Source organism: Schistocerca gregaria, chromosome 3, assembly GCF_023897955.1.
Source record: "Schistocerca gregaria isolate iqSchGreg1 chromosome 3, iqSchGreg1.2, whole genome shotgun sequence".
Classification (NCBI taxonomy): Eukaryota; Metazoa; Arthropoda; class Insecta; order Orthoptera; family Acrididae; genus Schistocerca; species Schistocerca gregaria.
The window spans coordinates 227,139,934-227,166,814 of NC_064922.1; the positions used below are offsets into that span (position 1 = coordinate 227,139,934).

The window sequence follows — 26,881 nt, forward strand, 5'->3', positions numbered from 1 at the left end:
TATAAGAACATTTTTGGATAAGCCATAAGCCACTGCTTGACTTTTTAAATGTATCCCCTGTCAATATCTTAACTTTGTTTGGTAACAGCTCCTTTGACATAGGGGATTTCTGCTGTTAAATTTAAACTCTTGTTAACTATATGAAAATCTTTTCTATGAATTGTTTCATAGTTGTAAATATCCATGTTTCTTTTTGTGATCTTAGTGTCTTCTTTCACTAGAATTACAGTTTCTAGTATATACATGGCATAAACTGTGAAAATATTTTGTGTAATGAATAGGGTTTAAAAGAAGTTCCTGGTTTTACTTTCGCTATGATCCTCAAGGTTTGCTTCTGCAGTATGAAAACCCTTTTCATATCAGTTTGGCATGTCCCACCCCACAGTACAATTCCATAATACAAGAAAGTGTACACCAATCCATAATATACAGTCCTTAGGATTTCAGAATTAAGATATGGTGATAATCTTCTTAATACGTATATGCTGAGTGTTTTTTCTTTTTTCTTTTTTTTAGAAATAATCAGCTTGCTGCTTCCATCTATGCATAAACCCAAGAATTTACAGTCTATACAGGTTTTTGGTAGAATTTCATCAATCATGGTATTTTGTCTGTTTGGACTACTTATAAAAAACTAATATTATTCATTTTAAGCTATGTTTACTTTTAAATTCTATCTTTCAAAGTGAGCTTTTGCCTTTTCAGTAAAGTTATGCATCTCTTGAACTAGGCTGGGCTCACTGTCTGCATAGCAGACACCAGATGTATTGTCTGCATACATAGTGATCAACTGCTTATTGCCAAGAGAACTTGGAAATTCATTTACATAGCATATGAATAGGACAGGGCCTAAAACAGAGCCCTGAGAAACACCAAAATGTATGTACTTGACCTTCTCTTCTCCAGTATTTCTTCATAGAGTACATAATCTCTGTGCACTGTTGTCTACCCTTTAAATATGTTTTTAGAAATTGCATGAGTTTCCCAGTGACACCACTCTTTGCAATTTTTGATAAGAGCATGTCATGATGTTCTCTATCAAAAGCCCTTGTGAGGTCAAGGAATACTCCTGCTGCTTGGTATTTTTCATTAATTTTTTCAACAACATGAAGGCCAAATTACACTGCTGCTGACATGGTACTTTGACCTCTTCTGAAACCATGCTGGAAATTTCTTAATATGTCAACATTGTTGTACTGTTCCAGGATCTTTTTAAATATTATTTTCTCCATCAGTCTGCTTAAAGCTGAGATTAACGCAGTGGGTCTGTAGTTCTGTACATGCTTTATTTCCCCCTTGTTGTGTATTGGTTTCACTAAAGACAGTTTCAACTTGTCAGGGAACACACCATCTTTGACAACACAGATTATTAGATGAACTAGTGGTTTCATTAGTGCATGTTTGTATTTCTTCAATAGATGTGGAGAAATTTCATCCAATCCTGTTGATTTTTTGTTTCTGAAGTTATCAATAACCTGCAGAATGTCATATGTGCTTACTGCTGTTAGTGTACTGCAGTTCTGTTTGTTACTGGACTCAAATGAGTACTTTATATACTGTTTCACAGACACATCATTTTCAACAGTATCTGTGAAATAATTGTTAAAAATATTGCTGACTTGAAGAGGATCAGAGATAAATTCCTTATTCACAGTTAATTGTACATTATTAATTTTAGTGTCTGTTTCATTGTTTCTGATTTTATTTACAACTGACCAGCAAGTCTTTAAAATCAGAAAGAATCGGCCAACAGATATGAGGTTCAGATAATGTTTCAATCTCCTGACTTCCTTGTGGTACTTATATCTGTACTGCTTGTAGAGTTCTTTGTGTAACTCTGAGTTAGTCACTCTATGTGAGCTTTCCATTTTTTCTTTCAGATCTTTTGGTTTAAAATCTAGTGGCACAGGTTTTGATTTTGAAGGTTGATTTTTCTGGATACCCACATTTTTTTTAATGGCATGGCTCTATTTAAGTGCTCAGTCGTAATTTCTGTGAACATGTTCCATTTATTGTTGACCCTAATGGGAGTCATAACTGATTCCCATGATTCCTGGCTTAAACTATGTCTTAGTGTAGCAATATTGTTTGCAAATAATATTCACCTGGCCTTGTACATTTTTCTTGGTTTGAATTTGGTATCACATTTTAGCACTAATGTTTGGCCTAAATGATCTGAGAGGTAGTTCCCTGCCTTCAGTGCAGAAAGATGTGATAACTTCTGAGGTAGAGAGACCTGGAATAGGGCTCACTCAACCACTTAAGCCCAGTTGAGGAGCTACTTGAATAAAAAAGCAGTGGTAACATAAGGACTCATCTACTAGCAATAATGACTGGAGGAATTGGCGATATGCTGATCACATGTCTGGCAATCATAGCTTGCTTGTCATACTGCCTTGAAAGCAGCAGTTAGTCAGTCAGAACAGGTTTAAGGTGTTTGAAATTTTTATTAATGCAATAATGTAAAAAACAACTTCTCCATGCACTACAGTATATGCAAATTTAAAAAGGAATTACTGTCACACACTGGCATTACTGATAAATATCAAACAAAGTCCAAAGGCCAACTTAGCAGCCATATGGAGTATATGTATAGCAGATCTCTACCTTTCTGAACAAATCTAGAAAACAATGTTGGTCATTTTTATAATTAAGCTTCTCATAAGGAACATCCACAATATTTTAGTATTTAATGACTAACTTTTTTTAATATGAAAGAGTGAATGTCTGTGCACTATTCAAATTTATCAATGAATACACAGTCACATAGCAACAGTGTTTCTCAGCCATGAACCTTTGGATTTGCAGTTTGATACTAAGTTAACAATTTGTATCAAGTTTTTTTCCCTCTGCCCCATGTTTAATCATGATACATACAGATATTATACAAAACTGCATATCCCCTTGTAGTTTGTGTACATGAGTTCACAATTCTGGGTAGTAGCACATTGTAAATGATTGCATCTATTGTATAAGTGGTGTCACAAAAGATCCATTTCTTGCTTGCTTCATCAATCCTTCATCATGGTATACACCAGCATTGATATTATTGTTTTATCTTTAATTACAAGTGGTTTAACACAAGTTACAGATATGTACATCCTTGTTTTTCATTGTCAGAACTCCTGTTGTTTGTTATATGTGCTATAACAGTGTATATTTTATATTTTACAGAGTGTAAATAAAGAGTTAGTAATTCTGTTCCTTTTCACTGGTGTTGTTTTCATTTCTTGGTAATTTACATAACAGTGCAATACTGAGTGCACTTAGCGCTCTTTTGTGACTTCTATATTTATTTCCAATTCTGTTTTTTTGTATCACCGATTACTGTTTGATTCAGCATGCTACTGCAAACTTGTTTTGCATATTCCATGTTAATGTAGAATGTTAATGAAAGACCTTTATTCTCTTCTACTCAAAATTCAAACAACCACTAATGACCATATCAACATCTTAATGAACAGAAAAAATTTCATTAGTCTGGTAAGAAAAGTTAAACCATCTTGGATGTACACTACTTCTAAATTTACTTTTATTCTTATGCTACAGTCTGATAATGTAACTGAAACTTTGCATTTGGTTTTGGAGATAAAGACGCCATGTAAACTATCTGAAGATGTGTTGCATTCCTGATTTTTGCCTTTAACATGTTCTAACTACACTATTCTTGAGACATATTTTAGTCACTTAATGACAAGAGCAGACGTGGTTGTTTTATCTTGAATGATGTTGCATTTAATGTATCCCCATTTTGATTTTACATTAGTCTATTATAGTGAAACAGTATGTTCATCTGTTTCTTTCATACAGTTAATAATCCAGAAATGTACATAGGAGTGCAATTACCACCAAAGTAGATTCATTTCCCAAATATGATTTTATGATCCACAAAGTGCTAGATCTCTATTTGATACAAAATTCAATGGGATAATTTCTCTTATTTAGCTCCACCAAAACTCCATTAATTAAGGTAATGTAGTTTCTCTGAGAATTAAATTGACTTTAGAATGTGTAGACACTTAATGTTAAATTACTTTATGGAACTGTGCGCATGAGGGCATTTAGAGATATTTCCTTTATCAGTTTTTTTCCCCAACAGTAAACTATATTATTAAGGTAGAGCAGCATGATGTGACTTGCAGAAGAACCTAGTTTTAAGACCAGCTGATGTAAGTATACCAGTAGTGCTAGGTGACCATAAGAGGAAAAAGGTTATACAACTGAAATACAAACAAAAACTTGAAACAATCAATGGACAGAATTTCTTTACAACAACATAGGACAATGTTCATCCAGAAGGTTCCCTTTAATATAAATCAGAAATCTTGTTTCATCTTATGTTTATGTTTAATATGCCTTCAGTTCAAAGTGCATTAGGAAGGTTGAAGATAATTGAAAATTTTGACCTCATAAAGCAGGAAATTCAGTAAGTGGTTATAAGTGGTTATCTCCATTTTAATCAGAAAAATAAAACAACTGTAATGTAACTATGAACAATACTGTAAAATTCTGAACACTAGTCAGAAAAGGAAATTGAATTAAAGCAAAAATTTCCAAGTACAGAATAAAATTCATCTGAGTATTGATATTAAATCACAAATTAGTGTAAATGTTGAAAGAAGTGAAAATGAAAAGAAGCAGATGCCTTATGGATACAACTTTCTCAGCAGCTGTTCATCACTCATTACACATTTATAGCATACTGAAACAAATACCAGTTACAAATTTTTTATTACTGTGACATCAAAAGGTGAGGATAAAATCCTGATAAAGATGATCCAAACCAAGTTAATTAATTTGAAAGTTAAATGCTCACAAATTAATTTATTACTAAAAATTATTTTGAATAAATATTTTTTTTACAGAGACACATTCTACATTATTATACATTATCAATAATTTGCTCTGTTGTTGATTAAATATGTATAATATGTGTAAGTATGTACCAATTGAGAAGATGTATAGGTTTTGGTCACATCAGCTTTTTCCTATTCATGGATATGAATACATTTATTAATCTGTTTTGCTTAACTTCTCAAATACCTGAGAGAGATAGTTTCACACACATGTATTTGTTAAAATTACATGATTAAAAAAGCTTTTCTGAAAAGTTCCTGTTGCCTGATTTTAAATAAAAACTTAGCACACAAAATTTAAATGTTATTATCAAACAGGTATAAAAGGTTATCAGTGAATGCAGAAAGTTCTGAAAAATGGGAAGGCATTACAAATTTAAATTCATGTGTGAACTGCATATATAAGTAACACATTCTGTTCTGCATGGGTGATGTATGCCTAGTGGCAGAGTTCGTGGGAATCCTAAGTGATTACATTAGCTGAGGTCATTAAAATGCAGTCAAGGAGCTCATATTGCCACACACAAACCACGTGATAGCTTATCAGCCAACTGTTGCAGTAGTCTCCTTCCATTTGAGTGTCCTACAGAGATAGACTCCCTGAGCAAAGCTCAGATCAATACCTGACTGCCTGAAGCTGGAGTGGAAGTGGGGGGAGAATGCATGTGTGTGTTGTTTGATGGCTCAGCAGAAGCTCCTATAAAACTCCTGATTAAGCTGAATAGGAGTCTGAATTGTGGAATTTGCTTATCAAGTATGCTGTTCAAGGAGAAGAGAAGGAACTGCATATGAGATAAAGCACAACTGGATGAATGTTGCCTAGTGTTTACTTTGTACAGAATTCTTTTCTGGGGTTAAACTTTGTGGTACAGCAGAGTAATTATTAAATAGTTTGAATATTTTTCAATATAATTATACAGTGGGGAACAGAATTAGTGTTTTGTGCAGAAATTTTTAAAACAACTCAGACTGTGAATAAACTGTTGTAAAATTTTATGTGTGAATAGAAACAACATTTTGTGATCACAGATTGTGAAAATCATGTTTCTCATTTGGAACATTTTATCTTTCTTCTTCAACAAATACACATTTGGTGTGGCGCTTTTGCTGCTTGTGCTAAAGCTGTACCTCAAATTTACAACTGGATATTGCAGAAGTGATGCTACAATCCATGGAAAGACAGTTCTTATCACAGGAGCTAATACAGGCAAGATTTGAAATACATATTTTGGCACATAGCTTGGCAACATTATTATGCACTTTTTCATTTTCCTTAAACTTTCAGTGCATTTATGCAAGTAATTGAAGTTCCAAAATGGTTTCATGATAAAAATGTGTTTTGCATGTGAAATTATGTAAACATTCTCTCTGACTGAAAGTATTTTCCTATTGTGAGGCGAATTTTGGCCCTTGATTCTGAGTCAATGATTTAAAATACTGTGCTGAAGATTGTGATTTTCTGAATTGTTTCAACCTGGGTTCTAACTCTGCGTCTCACTTACAGTGGGATATTATAAGCCAATCCTCATTGCAGGAAATAATTTATCACTTCAAAATTAAGATATAATAACTAAAGCACAGGAAAGGGAAAATATTCTCATTTCTAAATAAAAATAGTGAAGTGTAAACACACAGAAGGAAAAAAGTAACCATTTAATATCTTATTGACCACACATTTTCTTAGTAATTACACTATTACATTTAGGAAAGTGCATTTTTTCTTTTACTGAAATTTATAATTGGTATAAAAGCCATATTAAAGCTGTGATAGGACTCAAACACTACTATTTGAATGGGGCCACATGACATGGAAACTAAACACAACACTTAGGGCCTTTTGTGTTGTGTGAGTTCTTCATGGTCTCACTTTGTACAGTTGTAGATGCTGTAGAAGTGAAGTTAAAATTCATGACAAATGTATTTCTTAACACAGAAGTCAACACAGCTAAGAAATGAAATACTCAGTTCAATAATTTACTTAGTTTCAGTGCTCTGTGTGTATCATGTTTTGGTGTGTTGCTGTTTGTTACAAGTACACCACAAATTTCTGTTAAATATTGGTAAATATTCCCTCTGTCTTAATTTTTTACATTTTGTTGAGATAAATAATAATGTTAGGATCTGATTTGGTGTCACTTCAAAGGAGTTATATTCTTATAAATAGTAATAGTTAATTAACACTCACTGTTTAATACATTCTTAGTAAAAACAATGTCTTTTTTTAAGGCAGTCCATTTTTACTCTTAACGTAATTTTGGGATTAGCATAAAAGTCTTGTTCAATCAACTCAGCACTTTTGCCATATGGTGAGTAGCAACTATCCTTCTCATAATATTGCTGCTTAGCAAACAAATATTACTGTAAAACATTAATTATTTTAGTTTTGTCAGTCCATTTAACAAAAGTTAAAAACCAGCATATAAAGTATATACACTGCTAGATATTGAGGAAACCTACTGGTTCCACAAGTTAAAAAACTTAAAACAATAATTATTAGTTAAAGAATATGACTATAATTATCAAAATGAAATACTCATTGTGATATTGCACAAGTCATATAAATGCCTCAAGCACCAGTACAGAAACTAAAAAACTGTGCAAAGCTGTTAATGATGTTAGGATGACATATTCCATGAGAATATCTGACAACAGCTATCTGAAAATTCAGCTCAAAAGACCAAAGTAAATATTCAATGTGCTGAGCAGTCTGCTGTTGATTATATTTATATATGAGATGAGTCCAAAGCTCCGAATATATTCCCAGTAAGTTTCCAAATATTAGCAAAGTTATTATTTCAAAAACACACAGCATACATTAATAAAATTAAAAAATAAATAAAAAGTCCAGGAATTTCAAATGTAGGAAAATATACAGGTAAAATTAATCAAATTATCAAGGTTATTGATCTTCAAACTCAGAGCAGACATTACTGAAATTGACAAAGCTATCAACTTTTTTAGGAAACTGCTGATCAAAATTAATAAAGAAAAAAAAGTTATTGACCTTCAGAACACAGATCAGCCCTTAATCAAATCCAATATAAAAGGCCATTGTTGTGGACAGAAACAAAGAAAAAAGGTATTGCCTCACAATTTTATAACAGTATTAGAAACAATATTTAAATTAAATTGCACTGCCCTACCATCACAGAAGCTGGTGATAACTTAGCAACCAAATGAATTTAGCCAAGGTTAGTTGCATTGGAACATCAGTCACTGTTTGAAGAACACCAAAAGACTGGAAGCAAATGATTGAAATACTTCTCACTAATTCAGTTGTTGGTCAGTGATTACTGTCAGTGCATGAGGATGTTGTCACCATTAGTAAGTTCCTTATCCCAGCTGATCTCAGTTTGACACTATCCTGAGCTCTAGGGCTTCAACATGTCTCTGCAGAAGTCCAGCCCACATGTTGTCTGTAACTCACTAGTCTGTACAGCACACGGTCTACAGCTCTTGCCAGGTAGGACCTCTCTCATCTAAACTGACTCAGGGAAACTTCAATACAGAATGAGAATGAGCCAGTGTGGTGAGCCCTTTATAAGTTGGCTGGGAGACAGGACACATCGTCTGGTGGGACACCAGCAGACCACTTGCACATTTGCTGTCCCTTTAGAAACTGACTGGTGTCCAATGGATGACAGACTCAGGCTTCTTGCCAAAGCAACAACAGTATCTACTGTTACTTTGCAAACTGGGCCAGGATTCACCTATGAGTAAAATGGTCCCACAATTGTAGCATGTGGAAACAATGGTGTGAAAACTGCAGACAGTTTCTTCTGTGGGTAGTACACAGATGGCTGACTGCATCACATGCACTCCACATTCATGAAATCTTCTGCATATGTACTCAATTATATCATCTCTGGTATTCTGGTGGCAACAAATAACAGAGTTCAAAAACCTACTCCTTTGGGTGCATAACAGTAAATATCAATCCATACAACTCTTGGAGACTGACCACACTTGAACAAACCTTTTACATACCAGCCCTTTAGAAACTTTTACTATAGTTCACATACATTTGATCACTTATGTCTTAATCTGTCCTACATCCTATCAATCAGTTCATGGTTCATCTGGTAATCATTATCTCAATAGCATTTGACTCAGTTAACAGTACTGTATACAAGCTTTCCTCTGCCACACTGAAAGAACTAGTTAATGTCTATGAGGTGTTATTGCTATTTTGTTTATGATTTCATAATTTTCTAGAGTAGTTTGTAATTTGAAATGTTCAGTTGTACTATTTGTCAAAAACACACAATTAAAAAGAGTGTTTAATAATTATATATGCTAGGAACACCTACAAAATATTTGCAATGTCTACAATGCGGGTAGACTACAGAGCTGCACTATGAATTAATACACAATACACTTGCCATAAAAATATTTACATAGCTGAACCACTAACCAAATTCCTTGAGTCAACAACTTTGATGATATATTTTTGTAGGAGGGGACATTCATTTATAGTTATATCAAAGAAGAACCAAAGGGAGGGACACACACACACACACACACACACACACACACAGTGTAAATTTCTCTAGACAACAACTTTGATGATATATTTTTGTAGGGGGGGACATTCATTTATAGTTATATCAAAGAAGAACCAAAGGGAGGGACACACATACACACACACACACACACACACACACACACACACACACACACACACACACACACACACACACACACACACACAGTGTAAATTTCTCTAGACAGAGAGAATCTTCAAGGATATGAAATGAATCAGGAACAAACAATTAATGTTGCTGCTGTTTTGTCTTAAATGGGTCCGAATTTATTGATAATCTATATAAAAACTGAAATGCATATAGATTTTATTCTGTCTTGACACCATCATATTTCTTTGAAACAATGTCATTGTGAGCTGTAGACTCTAACCTGTAGTTTATACCGTTCTCATTGTAGACCAAGTGTCCTTTCTACACACTACAGTGTGACAATAATTTGAGATAAAATTATTCTTTGTTATGTAGAATTAATAAACAAATCATTTCTTCGTGACATCCTTTCTTCCAGGTTTCAGCAAATGCAGAAGAGCTCCTGGGAAGGATGGGATATAGGGTTCAAATACTGGTTCAACAAACAATTCAAATTAGTCAGGAAGTTTCAGCACTGTAGCAGCTCTTATGATTTATTTTGATACCATATACTCTCTAATGGCATTTGATGCTGACAGTAATAACCACCTTATGGAGGAGGTGTTGAGTTGCAGACATACACAATGAAAAAGAGTGTCTGAATGCTGAAACACTTATAGTAGTGAAAAAATGTAGATATTCACATATGTTTGTCCACTATCTCTGGGCACTAAGGCTAAATTTATACTGGCCTCAGTGCCTATAGACAGTGGAATGGATTATGAGTGTGTTATAGTGTGAATGTGTGCGAATTTTCTACTTCAGAAGAAGGATTTTATCCAAAAGCTGAAATATTTCTAGCATTCCTCTTCGTTGTCCCTGTCTGCAACTCAGTGCATCCTCTATGCAACAGTTGTAACAGTAACAATCTGTTTTATCTAAAACCGTAGTAGAAGATACGAAAACTGTTCCAACACAGATTTGGCAGACATATCTAATGGATAAAGGGTTGAGGTTTCCTATCCGAATGTATAAGCTATTAACAAGCTACCACCATTAATAACATATGCAATTTGGATAATGCAAGTATTAAAAAAATTCAAAACTTATTTTATTTACTGCTTCAGTAATTTTTCTGTATATCATGACTCTAAAGTTACAAATCCTTGCACGTACAGTAGGTAATGACGGACATAGTGATAAAGTACCCAATGTTATACAGATCAATATCTTAAAAATTCAAGTAAAGAACAACTATCCTATGATGACTGGACACTACTCACCAATACTGGAGAAAGGCGTACAGTGCTGTCACACCCACAAAAAAAAAAAAGAAAAGTGGTAAAATTGTGAACTTTGAGTGTTTTTTTTTTATTAAACTAGTAGCTTCATCATTATTGCTCCTAATCTTTAATGAAGAGGCACATGTTGTACAAAGTGATTAAGAAAATACATTGAAGTAATAATCTAAACGATGATAAAATGAAATTATTGGTCATTGGTCATTTAATCTCATGTGTCATCTTTATGAGGGAAGAAAGCATAGGTCCTAAAACTGAGAAGTCAGATACAGAGGCAGTGGATCTACTTAGGTAGATACTGAAGTCACACTACACAGACACCACTTATGAGGACACAATTAGAAAGTGACAAAAAAAGTCATTGAATCATTGAAAAATGGTAGTTCTTTTGGTTGAGAACTGAAATTTTAGACTGACATGAGAAGTTGTAAATTCAATGTCCTCACAAATTAAAACAAAAACCTGAAGTGTAAGTACTGACAATATTAAATATACAGCAACATATATTTACAAAAATGAAGATGAGCAAGTGAACTTTACTTACAGCACTATCTCATTTCTTCTAGGTTTTCAATAGCCTATGACAAAATAGCTTATGATACAATTCAAACCCACTTCTGTCTCAGTAAATTGTTAATACTCTATCAGTCCGGCTTCTGCAAAGGAAGGTCTGTAAATAAATATCACAAATAAAGATTTGACAGATTTGCACAAGATAAACTAATAGTTGCATATTTGGTAAACCAGCTATCAGTTGAACCTGTATTCTAATGAAATTTACATTCACAAAAGTGTCAATAAATTTTGCGTAATTCATTTAAAAAATATTTTGCATAAATTGTGAAAAATTGCAGTAATACGCACTTTGGTGTTTTCTCATGTTTCTTCATAGGGTCACTGTAGTGTTACATGAACAAAATTTTCAGATCTGCAGAAAAACTTATTAACTTTTACTGACCAATAATTATTAAAAATTATTAACTTATGTCCTGAATGTAAAAACTGTAGGAAAAAAGGAGGTCCTGGAATTCAGTAATTCATGTTTTAGGAACCTCGCTAACAACAAAACAGAGCTGAGCAAGCTCTTGAATCCAAAACTTTACCTTCCTCAGGCAGTCTCAGCTTTCCAAGCATTCTTGACAGAGAATGTATCAGTCCGCCAGTGCCTATCAGCTGTCATTTGCTTTAGAGAAGAGGGTAAGGAGTGGAACCCTTTTCTCTCTGTCATTCTGTAGAAAATGATTGATTCACGGGGTGATGCACAGATGTGGAACCACCTTTCTAAAACAAAAAAATTCTGGATGAACAGAAATTTAAAATCGAGTTGTATAAGATGTCAGGGGAGCCCTGGGAAGAACCTTTGAGGCTATTTTACCATGATTGTGGCCATTTTAGAAGCCACGATCTAGAATATTATTTGTAATTTTCAAAAGGAAAGAGTGGGAGGGGGTTCATTTGAAATACCAAACAGATAGATAATTACACTAGAAAAACAATGGTTCTTTCATTTGAGCATAGTTAAATTGGTTCTCAACTTTTGTTGCACTTTGTACAGAAAAGGCAAATGCTGACGATAGCATATATAAAGCCTAGAAGATGTGCTTGATGAGTTGTCCAGCATGTTGTAATGTTATTGTTAACTGTTCCACACATTTGTCACGGACTTCAACCAGCACATGCCACAGAATATGAGCACAAGTATCAACTATCCATTCACCAAGGTGTGCAAGGTTTCTGGTCTTCAATGTACACAATATTGTTTTCACATGTCTTCACAGATAACAGTCTAAAGGACATAAATCTGGGGAATGTGGTGACCACTCCATCAGACCTCTACAGCATATCCATTTCTGGGGTAACTAGATGTCCAGGGATGTCTGGACAGCTAGCCCATGATGAGGTGGAGCATGATCATACTGAACGAATGTTGGAAATGTCCTACCTTCAGCCAGCAGTTATGGCAGCACACATTTATCTAACAACAGATAACAGTTTGTTGTTGGCATACCCTTAATGAAGAAGACACACAAATAAGAAAACTACATATTCCATACCAAACTATGACTTTTACTGCAACAGTTACTCTCAGAGGACCTGTCCAGTGAGGGTATCTAACTACCTCTGATTCTCCATTTGTGTCTACCTGTTCTGCTTACTGTAACTGAAAATCTGGATTATCTTTGGTGAGATGTTGTAGCAGTTGCATTTTGTAAGGGTGCCACTTACGTGTGGCCAAATTTATCATTATTGTTGTATGGTGGACCCCAGTCTCCTGTGAGAAGCAGTGACTACTGCACTGTGTCTCTTATCGAACAGTGCCAGAAAACTGGTTGATTTGCTTCATCCACAGTTGTTTTCAATTAGTCAGCTCTTGGTTAGTCTGTAGAAGAGCTAGTTTCAGAGAATTTCACAAGAAGTTTTCCCAGTTGGTAATGAGTGATCTGTATGAGTGGTGTTAGTTAAAATCTTTGCAATAACACGGGTTCTCCTCTCCTGATGTCAAGATACCCTCAATGTGTTCAACTTGTGTTAATGCTCTCAGCTTTCATGTCACCTGTAAGGAAAAAAATAATCAGTCATAATGCTAGGATGTGTAAAATTATATTCAAATGAAAGACACCATTGCTTTTCTTATGTAATTATTTAACTGTTTCTCCTATCACATGATCCCCTTTTCATTTGAAAATTACCTGTTGCCTCCAGGATGGCAGCTTCCAAAATGGCTGCCAAATTGACAACATAATAATAATAATGTCATGTGATGAGGGCATCCTGTCGGGTAGACCGCTCGCCTGGTGCAAGTCTTTGGATTTGATGCCACTTCGGCGACTTGTGCGTCGATGGGGATGAAAATGATTATGGTTAGGACAACACAACACCCAGCCCCTGAGCGGAGAAAATCTCAAATCCAGCTGGGAATCAAACCCTGTCCCTTAGGATTGATAGTCTGTCATGCTGACCACTCAGCTTCCAATGGCGGGGAGAGGGGGGGGGGGGGGGGGGTCGACCAAATTGGTAACATTGGCTCACAGGTTTTTGCTCTTTCCCATTTCATACTATGCGACTTTAAATTTCTGTGTATCCATGTTTTTGTGATTCTGATTCAGTACACTATAGAAAAAAGGATCAAATGTGAACATTTATACATTTTTCCATATTCCAAATAAAGAGTTTTGCATTTTTCAACATATTTTATGTTGTCTTTTGGTACATTTTCCAGTGGGTATGATATTTCAGATGTAACAGCATCATGATTTCTGCTCTTAAAACACTTCCTGAAGTAGCCTGAATATTGGGGAAAGCACATTTCATGTGATCTAGACTAATGAAAGGGTGTTCAAGAGTAGCCCAATTCTGTTTCCTCTCCATTAAAATGTGTAACCTTGCATATTTGTGCAGGAGTACCTTGGGTCAGATTTTGGAGTTTGTCTAGGACAGTTAGGGTGCCTGATCACTATATGATAATGTTTAATATTAACTGGCCTTTATTTTTTTATAGAAAGTTAAGATACTAAATATCTTTATAGTATTAAAAAGTCATGCGAGAGTGGAACAAGAATTGTCAATCAAACATCAAGACTGGCAGAAATATAAAATTCAGTTGCTTGGCCTTTGCTGATGATCTAGCACTGCTTGCAAATAACATGGATGAGGCTAAACACCAAATTGAAGAACTAGAAAAAATAGCAGCAAAATGTTGGACTACGGATCTTGTTTGAAAAGACAGAAATGATGCCATCATTCAAGGCTGAAGCACCAACCATTATACTGAATGATAACAAACAAATTAAAATTGTAAGTAAATTTAAATATCTTGGGGAGGTTATAAGTTGGAATTAAAATGAGAAAATGTCAGTAGATAGCAGAACAACTAAACTGAAATAAACGCAAAACATCACCTGCCCAACATACCAGAAGAAATGTCTTTCGATAAACGCAAAACTCTGACACTACCACTCTGCTGACCCTGAAGCAACCTATGCTAGTGAAACACTGTTCAGTATGAACACCAAGTCAACCAAAGACAAACTACAGAAAGCAAACAGAAGAATCCTTAGAACAATTATAAAGAAAAAATACCAAGTTGAGGGACAGTGGTAACTATTACCTAACAAAGCTGTATACGAAGAAACTAAGTCAATAATTGACACAATGTGGAAAAGGAGGGTTGCTTTTTTCTGTCACATTTCCAGACTACCAGAAAACAGGCTATTGAAACAACTGTTCACCTACTTTTGGAAAAGTTCATGATGATTTAGATGAGTTAGGCTTGACAATGCAACAAATTGAAGGCAGAGAATAGAAGAAGAACCTGACACACAGTGACCCCAGATTTAAACTAAAGACATTTACAAACAAAAAATAAACCATAACTGATGAAGAGAGGGTAGCCAGTTCAGAAAGGACGAAGAAGTTTTGGTTAGAAGAAGAGGAAAGCCAAATCTACAACTAGTACTAAGACTTAAATGTATATGGATTGAATAAAGTGCTCCAATGTGGGCATAAATTATGTAAATAAGTAAATAAACAGCTTTAGCTGGGAATTCACATTATCTTTTATGCTAATATTTGACATAAGACTTCAATAGTGTTTATTTTTTGTATTATCTGAACAGTTTATGATGTTTCTGAGTGACAGTCATACAATATTTTATAAAGGAACACACTGCACTTTGACTGTTTTATTGCTTATTTAACTACAACACTAGTTTTGGCCCTTTATGGCATTTTCAAATATTTGCTAAAAGCAAGATTGGGTACGTAAGCCCGTGTAAAATTTCAAAAGATGTAAAATGTCTTTACAATGATTGTAAACTGGTGTATAATTATGAAATATGTTCTTACACTTTATGTCTTTCACATATATTGCAAGACACTTAACATGTTGTCAAGATTCTAAAGTTGGTCATAAATTAAGAACATATTGGCTCCCCATGAAATTCCAGATGTAAAAATCACCATGTTTTTACAGATCAGTAAATAATTGTGGGAGCACATCACATTCAGTAAATAAATATGAGCACATGTTCCTAAACAGTAATGGTAGTGAAATCAAAGAATATGAGTAATCCACCTTGAATCAGACCCTCTTCCACACCACTATCCCCTTCCAAATCACCCCCTCCTCCTAGTCTTTTGGTCTCTCTGACATTCTCTCATCTCCTGCTCTCTGCCCTACAAGCATTACTATATCAACCTAATCTAATGGATCACTATCCTTCCCTGCCCAAACACTCCCCCATCCCCCCATTTTGCATCTGGCATTCTGTGGGACACCAATATTTTTCTTAGAGTACAGCCAACTTTGAGTTTGACAACAAGTTAGGTGTTCTGCAATATATGTTAAAGACATAAACAATAAATAAGACAAACTATAAAAGAGTCAAATGGTGGTGTGTTCCTTTAAAAAATGTATCTGCAAAATTTGATCAACTCACTATTTTCATTCACAAAATGTTTTGTCAATCCATACCACAAAATATTTTATTTGCATTTAAGCTGGAAGCTATTACCTGACTGTAGCTATGCTTGCAATGGAACTATAGTGGCAGGTCTTACACTTATTCCATATTTGACTGCTCCCCTCACATGTAACTATGCATTACAAGAAACAGAGATCACTTTATATGCGATCCATTCTGGTATGTAGCATTAGTTTCATATTTTCTGGCATTTGAAACTACATTTATGTACTGAATGGAAATATTTATGCAGGTATTGGAAAAGAAACTGCTAAGGACCTGGCAAGAAGAGGTGGAAGGATTATTCTGGCATGTCGTGACCTCGAAAAGGCCAAAAAGGCAAGAGGTAATTTTGTATGAATTTTATGGTTATTATGATAAATTTTATACTGATGTGACTTATAAATTTGTATAAATTATGTAATTCATGAAAAGTTTCATCTTTTCAGATGAGATAATTGCAAGTACAAAGAATGAAAATATCATAATCAAGAAACTGGATTTACTATCTTTGTCATCTGTAAGGGAGTTTGCAGCTGATATCAAAGCCAGTGAAGAGAGGCTAGATATCCTGATAAACAATGCAGGAGTTGGTGCCATGCCACAGAGGCACACAGAAGATAACTTGCTTCCAACAATGCAAGTTAATTATTTCTCTACAGTCCTTCTCACACTTCTGTTGATTGGTAAGTGTTGTCTACAACATCAAAATAATTCTATGTTGCTGTACCCATGATTAGATCCTTTGCACACATGAGAAGGGAACTTCTGAATAATGAAACCATTTATTTGTTCTTAAAACACCCATTCACATGCACAATGAAAAAATACTGCTAAAATATTAAAGCTTTCGGCAAACTCCTCCTCCTACTGTAGAAAATGCACATACATTGACATAAGAGCAACTCACAGACACAGGGCCACTTCTCAGTGCACTGGAGCAGTCAGTAGACCGTAGCTTGTGTGTGTGTGTGTGTGTGTGTGTGTGTGTGTGTGTGTGTTTTCTATAGCATAAGAAGGACTTTGAAAGTTTTAATGTTCTGGTTGATTGGTTGGTTGGTTGGTTCATTGGGGTTGAAGGGACCAACAGCAAGGTCATCAGCCCCTTGTTTCAAAGGTGGTCCATTCAGACAGATTTACATCTCAGAAGAGTCATAATGATAAAAGGTAAAAGGCTAAAAAACATAAAAGTGAAGTTGTGTTGTCAATGGTGAAAACAAAAGGATGGAAGTCCGCAAGTGGGCAACCCCAAGGCAATGCTAGAGGCAGGAAATATCCCACCTCTGATGCAGTACAGGCAAGATCACCTTCTATTCAAAAGCTTCCAACTGCTAAAAATGTAAAAGTGCGTATTGTAAAAGGAAACTAACCAAATCTAAAAAGTGATAAAAACAGAGTAAAAGGGAGAGAAAAGAGGATTTTGGCCAGGAAGGGGAGTCGGGAATTCCAAACATAGGTTACAGTGGGAGATACCCCAACCCTTACCACCCTGCCCCTATGCCAGAGGGAGATTAAAAACCTTAGAACTGAAAATAAAAACCACTTTCATGGAGGAAACTGAGAACCAGTTCAACCATCCAGGAATCATCCACCAATATTAAAGGTAAAGTGCAGGGAAGTCTTCACTTAGTGCGCAGAGCCAAAAGAAGGGGGCATTCCACCAAAATATGGGCTACCGACTGGAAGGCTCCACAACCACAAAGTTACACAAAAGAAAACCATGGGTCAGCCTGGTATGACCGATGTGGAGACAACACAGGGTGGTCGAGTCCTTTCAGAAGAGGCGAAAAGAAGAACGCCACGGGCCTGGTATCACCTTAATCGCACAAAGTTTATTGACAGGGAGGTAGCCTCCCAAGAGTTGGCCCATGAATGTGCCGTGGGATTTGATATGAAGCCTTACATCCACAGCAGGAGGGGTTACAGAGAAGTGGGGGTAAGTGACTGCTCCCGCAGCCAAACGATCAGCAAGCTAATTATCTGGGATACCCACATGGCCAGGGACCCAAAGGAAGTCAAGCAGCATGGTGAAGATAAGTGAGAGGGACATCGATGGCCAGGACCAAGGGATGGCAGGAAAAACAATGATCAATAGCCTGAAGGCCACACATTGAGTCCATACATAACAAAACGCAATTGAGATGGGAGTGTTTAATAAAAGTAAGGGCCTGGGAAATTGCCATCAATTCCGTAGTAAACACCCCATATACAGTTGGCAGGAGATGATTTTCCATGCCAACAGAGGACGTGAAGGCACATCCCACACAATCAGCAGATTTAGAACCATCAGTGTAAAAAACAACAGCATCCTGAAACTCCCTTAAAATTCGGCAGAAGAAACAACAGAACACCATCAGGGGTGGAACCTTTTGGACCTCAGTGGGACCCATGCGAATCTGGGGCAAGGAACTAACAAAGGGAAGGGGGGGGGGGGGTGTTGGGGAGGGAACATGTGAGACAGGACAAAGAAGGAAGTTGAAAATCATGGTGAAGAGACACAAGGCGGAGCCCAACTGGTAAACCCGCCCGAGGGCGGGAATCAGGTGCACGACGGCCTTGGACTGGGAACAGGATAGAATAGAAAGGGTGAGTGGGAGAGGAATGGATAGTGATTGCATAAGAAACCAGAAGTTGGGACCGCTGAACATAAAGGCGGGGGGAATCTCAGCTTCGACCAGGAGACTATCAACAGGGCTAGTAGGGAAGGCACCGGTGGCGAAACGGATACCATGATGGTGGACTGAATCCAGAAGGTGCAGTGTGGAAGGAGCCATCAAACCATAAACTTGAAAACCATAGTCCAAGCAAGACGACACTAAAGCCCAAAAAGGTGGAGAAGAGTGGAATGATCTGCACGCTAAGAGGTGTAGGCAAGGAAGCAAAGGACATTGAGTTTAAGGAAACATCCTATCTTCAGAAGTCTGATATGAGGCAGCCAAGTGAGCTCATTGTCGAAAAGAAGACTGAGGAAACAAATCTGTGGGGCCACAGGTAATCATTGTGCACTGAGGTAGAGCTCCAGATCAGGGTGGACAATAGTATGATGACAGAATTGGATCACTCGCAATTTTAAAGGAGAGAATTGAAACTTGCATGACAGGGTCCATGCAGAGGCATGCCATATAGCTCCCTGGAGCTGCTGTTCTGTAGAGGCCATCAAAGAGGAACCAACCCAAATGCAGAAATCATCCACATAAAGAGCAGACATGACCAAAGGACCGACAGAGGCCATAAGTCCATCTATAGGAATGAGGAAAAGAAGTACATTCAGTACAGAACCCTGTGGGATGCCATTCTCCTGGGTCCATGGGGAACTAAAAACAGTGCCTACTCGAACCCTGAACAGCCAATGGAACAGGAACTGGTGGATAAAAATTTGTATTTGGCCCCGAAGACCCCACTCATGAAGTGTAAGTAAGATATAATGGCACCAAGCCATGTCATAAGCCTCATGAAGGTAAAAAAATACTGCAACCAAATGGTGGTGCTGAGAAAAAGCCTGCTGAACTGTGAATTCCAAGCAAAGTAAATGATTGATCAGAGACCATCCCTCTTGGAAGCCACACTGGTAAGGGGCCAATAAATCCCAAGATTCAAGGACCCAATTGAGCCAACAGGCTGCCATCCATTCAAGTTGCTTGCAACCAATGTTTGTCAGACTAATTGGTCAATAGCTTTTGACAAACAGGGGGTTCCTACCAGGCATAAGGATGGGAACCACGATGCTATCCCTCCATTGAGAAGGGAAGTCACCCTGTAGCCAAATACGGTTAAGCACCCAGAGAAGATGTTGTCATTGTGGAGCACTGAGATGTTGAAGCCATTGGCTATGAATGGAGTCTGGGCCAGGGGCCATATCATGAGAAGAAGAAAGTGCGGAAAGAAGTTCCCATTCAGTAAAAGGTTTGTTGTGAGATTCTGACTGACAAGGGGTAAAACGTAAGGTGGAAACTTTGGCCCACTGTTTCTGGTGAAGGAATGCAGCCGGATAGGAGGTTAATGCTGATGCTGTTGCTAAATGGGTTGCAAGATGTTCCACGACAGTCAGTGGGTCCAAGCAAAGGCCATCTGGGAGGGCAAGGCCTGGGAGGGTAGACAGCCAATGGCAACCTTGGAGAGAGTGAAGTGTAGCCCACAGCCATGACAGAGGGACAGTAGAAGCGAGGGAAGAACCAAATCATTCCCAACCCACCCATTTCCTCCGTTTCATTAAGTAATGGGCTTTGGCATGAAGGCATTCAAAGGTAATGAGACTGACAGTGGATGGGTGCCTCTTAAGTTGTTGCAAAGCTCGGCGGTGATCACGGATGGCAATGGGAATGGCTGTACTCCATCACGTGACTTGCCAGTGGCGAAATGGTGCATATGATCATGGGATAGCAAGGCTAGCAGCATGAACAATCACATCAGACATGTCATGTTGGATGTCATCAATACAACCTGACAAAGAGGGAGGAAAAACGACCTGTGCGGTATAGAGAGGCCAATTGGCATGTTGGAAAGACCATTGCAGTTACCTGTCCATTGGAGAGTGGGGAGGTAGTGAGAGAATCACTGGGAAATGGTCACTATCGCAAAGGTCATCGTATGGCGACCAGTGTAATGAAGGGAGGAGGAGGGAGAAGAAAGAGAAAGGTCAATGGCAGAAAAGGTACCATGACCGGCACTGAAATGGGCAGGGTAGCCATCATTAAGAAGGCACAAGTTGCGCTCTGCAAGAAATTGGTCTATGAGAAGACCCTGACTAGATGGAAATACACTACCCCACAGGGGATGATGAGCATTAAAATCCCCAAGGAGGAGGAAGGGAGGAGGAAGTTGCTGAAGAAGGGCAGTTTAGGGAGCAGGTGTAAGAGTCCTGTCAGGAGGGAGATAAAGATTATGAAATGCGACCCCAGAGTCCAGGTACACCCTAACAGCAACCACTTCCAATGTAGTTGGAAGAGGAATCCATGTGCTACCAACATTCTGAGGCCCACAGGGGGCCAGCCAGATTTTGGCAGAAAGCACAGAACCCACAGAGGGTCAGTGAGTGAACATCAGTAAAACGAGATTCCTGTAGAACCATACAAGCTGCAGAGTAAAAAGAAATAAGGGATTTCAACTCTGGAAGGTGACAGCAATATCCATTAAAATTCCATTGGATAACCACAGAATGATGATTCAAATGGGGCGTGAACAGGCTAAAGCCAGTCATGCCACTGGTTCACCATCCATCACCAACAAGGAGGAGGTGACATCCATGAACAGCAGGTCACAGTCAGGTTGCAACACCAGAGGCTCCTTGTCTCCTGGGACTTATGTTTCGTCTTCTTTTGTATTTGAGATCGAGGAGGGCTGCACTGCAAAAGGGAGCCACCTGCAGCAAGATCTGGATCAGAAAGTGAGCTGGTGACCTGGGGCCCACAGACTGTGGTTCTCGTGGTCATCATGTGGCAAAAGACCTTTGGCCTGGAAGGAGCCGGGAAGGGAGGTCCCGGGAGGGGTGCCCTTGACCAGCAGATGCTGAAGAAGTGGGACATTTCTCCAGCTGGGGAGGGGGAGCGGCACCTGGAGGGGAGGGGGGGGGGGGAGGAGAGGGGTTTGGGACTGGGGTGAGGAAGGGGGTGAAGATGTAACTAAAGTATAGCTAGACGTCATTGACACAGGATGAAGATGTGCATACTTCTTGTGAGCCTCAGTGTAGTTTAGACAATCAAGAGACTTATTATACTCCTGTATCTTCTTTTCCTTCTTATAACCTGGGCAATCTGGTGATTGTGGAGAATGATTGCCATGACAATGACCACACACAGGAGGGGGGGAACAGGAACTCACCTCATGGAGAGGCCGTCCAGACTTACCAAAGAGAGGGGTCTGTGAACAGTGGAAAGACATGTGTCCAGAATGCAAACACTTAAAACATCTCATAGGTCGTGGGATTTATGGCTTCATATCACATCAATAAACCATAATCTTAATCTTCTCAGGGAGGGTATCCCCTTCAAAGGCGAAGATAAATGCACTAGTAGCAATGCAATTGTCCTTCGGGCCCTTCTGAACATCCCGAACAAAGTGAACACCCTGCTGTCCTAGAGTGTCCCAAAGTTCCTCATCAGATTGAAGGATGACGTCCCTGTGAAAAATTACACCTTGAACCATATTCAAAGATTGGTGGGGGGTAATGGGCACAGGAATTGTGCCAAGATGTTCACAGGCATGAAGGGATGCAGACTGGGCAGCTGAAGCAGTTTCGGTCAACACTGAACCCGAATTTTGCTCAGAGAGTCCACTTCACCAAACTTGTCTTCAATGTATTTCACAAAAAATAAAGGTTTGGTATTCGTGAAAGTATCCCCATCAGTCCTGATGCAAACCAGATAGTGGGGGAAAGGTTTTGCCCCCAGCTGACGAGCCTGGCCCTCCTCCCAGAGGGTAGCCATGGAAGGGAAGGGGCAGAAGAAGCAGCACTAAAAAAAAATCAGTTCCATTCAAAGAAACGGCTATAGAAGAATGGTCATAGAAGAACAGCCAGAGTTCTGGACCCGTATGCGTTTCGTTTGTATAGCGTCCACCCTGATACTACCCACGCCGATCAGGGGCACTCCCCATGAGCGCCACCCAGCTACAGTAAGGGCCGTTTGGCTCCAGGATGATAAGCAACCACTCCTAGGCTTACATGTGGTGGTCACAGCGCAGGTATCAGAAGTGTGATCCCCGTGTTTTCAAACCAAATCGCAAAGCCAACATAACCAGGAGGGTAGCGGGGCCAATATAAACAAGGACACCAAGAGAGGGAGAGGAGAGGAGAGGGTGGAGGGGAAGGAGCAATAACAGGAAAGGAGGGGACAGGAAAGGAAATGCAGCCTGGGAAAGAAGGAAGGCTGCAATAGCTTCGGGCCCCATGCATGCCATGCACGTACTCACGAAAGGACTGTGAGCCTCCTGGGGGATTTAATGTTTTGACAGTCTTTTTCATTGTGGCTGTCTGCAACTTAGGACCTCTGTGTGGTGAGTAACAATCTATGATTTCCATATTGTTGTTACTCCATCCTGGTCTGTCCATTGTTGATTCAATTGCATCTATTAGATATGCATTTATTATTATTATTATTACCATTACACATTTTTACCCTTATACAGTGTTCAAAATTGAATGTTGCCTTATATTCAACTTTTCTTGCTTCCTTATTGTTTTCCTCTTCCCAAATTTCTTCATTCTTTGACTACGTTCCTGTTTCCTATGTTATGTCCATTTTTTCGCTGTTTATTTCTTTCTTTTTACTTCAAATTTTGCATTCATAATTTTGTTTTTGAATTTGTCTCTTTCCTGCATCATTTACCTATTGATCCCTGATTGTGTTTGGTCTTCTATTTCTTGAACAGTTGTTTTGATTAAGCTGTTTTTTGCACTAAAATCCTCTTTGTGAGTCTGTTGTTCATTCTCTGTACATGCCCATAGATGTTAGTCAGCATTTTCTGATCATGTCTGTGAGTGTGTCTCTGTGTTTGTATAATTCTTTGGATAGTCAGTTCACCAATATATCATCACTGTGTCTTGCTAAGGAAAATTTTCTGAGGATTTTATGTTCTCTTTACTCTGTCTCACTAAGACTGGAAGCAAAATGGTATAGTTATATGTATGTCTTCAGTCTTTCAAAAATGATTGTAAGAATATGAAAATGGACTAACATTGTTACAAAAGCCAGCAGTGGACTGAATAAGTACATCTTGACTGGGAGAAAAAGTGCAGATGGGAGCAGTTATCACTCAGAGCAGCATTGTGCGCTCGACACCATTCTTGAGAAAGTCAAGTTGGAAGCAATATGTATTATGGGCAACTGATGCAGATTTACAACTCAGTAGATCAGCGGGAAAAATAAATTGCTTTAACTCACAAAACAATCACTCACCTTCACGCTGTCATGTTATCAATGTACATGTCATCTACTGACACTATTTTGTCATATTAATATTCCTGATGTCAAGTGAATAATAGTTGCAATTAAGTCAATCCAATGACATATGTTTCTGATGTGACATGTGCCTTCATTAGTTGTGTGTTGGAATTATTAGGGCCAAACAGGCACACCCCTAATTTGACACTGCCTGGCTAGTCTCAGCTACACCAGCTGAGTACTGAAGGAGAAATATGATACGAAACATAAAAACACTCCAAAGACAACACAGATTGATGAAGTTCCTTATTAAGAGAGAAAATTGGGAATAAAAAGTCATAGAAAGTTAGAAAATAGGGGGCTTTGTATGAGGAGGAAGGAAGGAACACAAAATTTTTGCTCAGGATAATGGATATCAGAATTTTTCGTCTTCTTAAATAATTCTCTGAAACAATTCCCAGCCATGATTTGTATTTCAGGTTAAAAAATACTAGAAATAACATGGGAAAGCAATGTAATTAAATGTATGACTTACTTACTCATTCTTGATGTTGTTGGCCACTAAAACTGTTGTGTTAATAGTGTATGATTTTGACAGATGCAGAAATTGGTCACGATTCATTTTCTTTGTATGGTTTTCTATTCATACTGTTAATTCAACATAACCTACTTCTAGGCAGTGTGTAATATATTTCCCAGTTATTTTTAATAACTTTACTCTGAGTCAATTAACTTGTCTTCCTTTCTGAATATTCTCCTGAGCCTCCCTTGTTAGTGCATCACTATTCTTAGTATACACTTATTTTACTTTTTTAATCTGTTAGTAGCATTTACAGTTAATGTATCAGTCAATAACTGACAGCATTTTTGGCTTGCTTCTAATTATCAAAGAACATTGGGGATGCACCATCTTATATAGAGGAATGATGAGTTATCACTCAGGATTATCAAACTCACATCCTAATACAGTAAAATGTGTGAATAATGTTGCTATACCTAACAAAAATGAAAGCAATGGCCAAAAAAGTAGTGAATGATGCTTACTTGCATTATTTAGATCCAAGAGGAACATCAACTTACTCCCCATTGAAAATAAGTGGCTAAAGTGATCATAGACATCTGCAAGGGAGAGGCAAGAAGGGGCACTTGGCCCCTCTGGAATCTGGAATACAGAGCTTTCATTCATTACAGAAATCTCTTACACTTCTAGAAATGAATGGATAACCATAATTTTTCTGGGAAATTGCAAATTTTTTAAGTTTCTTATAAGATTTTGTTCTTGTAGTTTGATATGTCTCAAAACTGACCAACTCAGTAATATAAAAAAAAGTGCTGTTTCATGATCTGACCTGTGCAGATGCCTATGGAAGTGATATATGAAGGAATGTATGATATACATTGAGAATTCTGATTTGTTCTTACTCTTGTCATGTATCTTGCATTGCAATCGATTGTCAGATCATAGTACGGGTGAATTTTACTTCCCCACCTTCTTTATCACTTTCCTCCTATACGTTCTTCTGCACTGTTTTGATAGATATGGATTGTTATGAACTGATATATATATGGATTGATATGGGTTGATAGATATGGAATGTTCCAAAACAGCTCATACAAAAATGCAATTTCTTTATGGGGTCATACCTCAGGCTCTGTTTGTCACAGAGATAAGGTGTTAAATGTTTTTGATAGCCCTTGGCCTAGCAACCATTTAAATACATATATGGGCATACTGTATCCTCCCTACACTACAGGGGCAAATCATAAACATTATATCCTCTTCCAACCCACGTAAATTGTGGAAATTGTTGATTCTTTGCATTAGGTGTGGTCTAGGGTGGAGATTGGAAAGCTATGATTTTTTGGCAGGTAAAGCACCATCTGTGCAGACAGCCACTTTTGTAATTTCTGTTCATGCAGATTGTTGAAATTTTTACCATGTGTTCTTAAGGTGAAGCTGTCAGGGAACATCAAAACCTTTTCTAATATGATTAACCATTACCAAAAGACAGAGATTCAGAGGTACCCTAATTATGCGGAAAAGCACAAAAACCGTTTCTTAGCCATTTTTACACCCTGGGCAGCAATTATTATAATAATTAAGCATAGTAAATGGCTCAAATACTAACTTAAATTATTTAGATATTCATCTAGAAATATCATTTTCTCATTTTTGAAAATCAGTATCCATTATCAAGATATTTGTACACACTCAAAGCATGGTTCTTGGTTACCGAAAGTATGAATTGTGGAGATGGTCACTTCTACAATTTTTATTCTTGGAAAATCATCAAAATTTTTCTATATGTTCTTAAGATGGTATTTTTAAGGAGCCTTGAAACTTTATTTGATATCATTGTCTGTTACCAAGACCCAGAGGTTAGAAGTTACCATACATATGCATGTAAAACTGGTCTAAGGCATAAATGTAGTTTTAAATGACATTGTGACCACATGACAAAGGGTTCTAGGGTCATTGCAAAGGTTTTGAGGTTGCCAAACTGTCTCTAGTTAGCATTTTTTGCCAATGGAACTTTAGAATGCACTGTCTCTGTATAATGAGTACTTCATGCATATTCAGCTATCCTCAAAATGGTACTGTAGTGACAAAAAAATTGACTAAGAAGTGCCTTAACATGCCTAGAAAGAACTAAAATGACTTCCAAAAATTACATAACTCTGGTAAGACTGCAAATTCAGTTTAATATTTCCAATAACATGTTTACTTGCTTCAAATACAGATCATAAATGTATGTATGCAGACTGATGTAA

The 26,881-nt window shown here is 37.6% G+C and overlaps 1 protein-coding gene across 1 annotated transcript in view; it reads left to right on the forward strand.

The window, feature by feature from the left end:
• Window positions 1-1,453: 1,453 nt before the first annotated feature.
• Window positions 1,454-26,881, forward strand: part of LOC126354302 (retinol dehydrogenase 14-like) — a 72,219-nt gene continuing 46,791 nt past the window's right edge. The window contains exons 1-3 of the mRNA XM_050003856.1: window positions 1,454-6,063; window positions 16,486-16,578; window positions 16,682-16,918. Coding sequence (XP_049859813.1) covers window positions 5,898-6,063; window positions 16,486-16,578; window positions 16,682-16,918 — 496 coding nt within the window. The 5' untranslated portion in view covers window positions 1,454-5,897. The remainder of the gene's footprint in view (window positions 6,064-16,485; window positions 16,579-16,681; window positions 16,919-26,881) is intronic.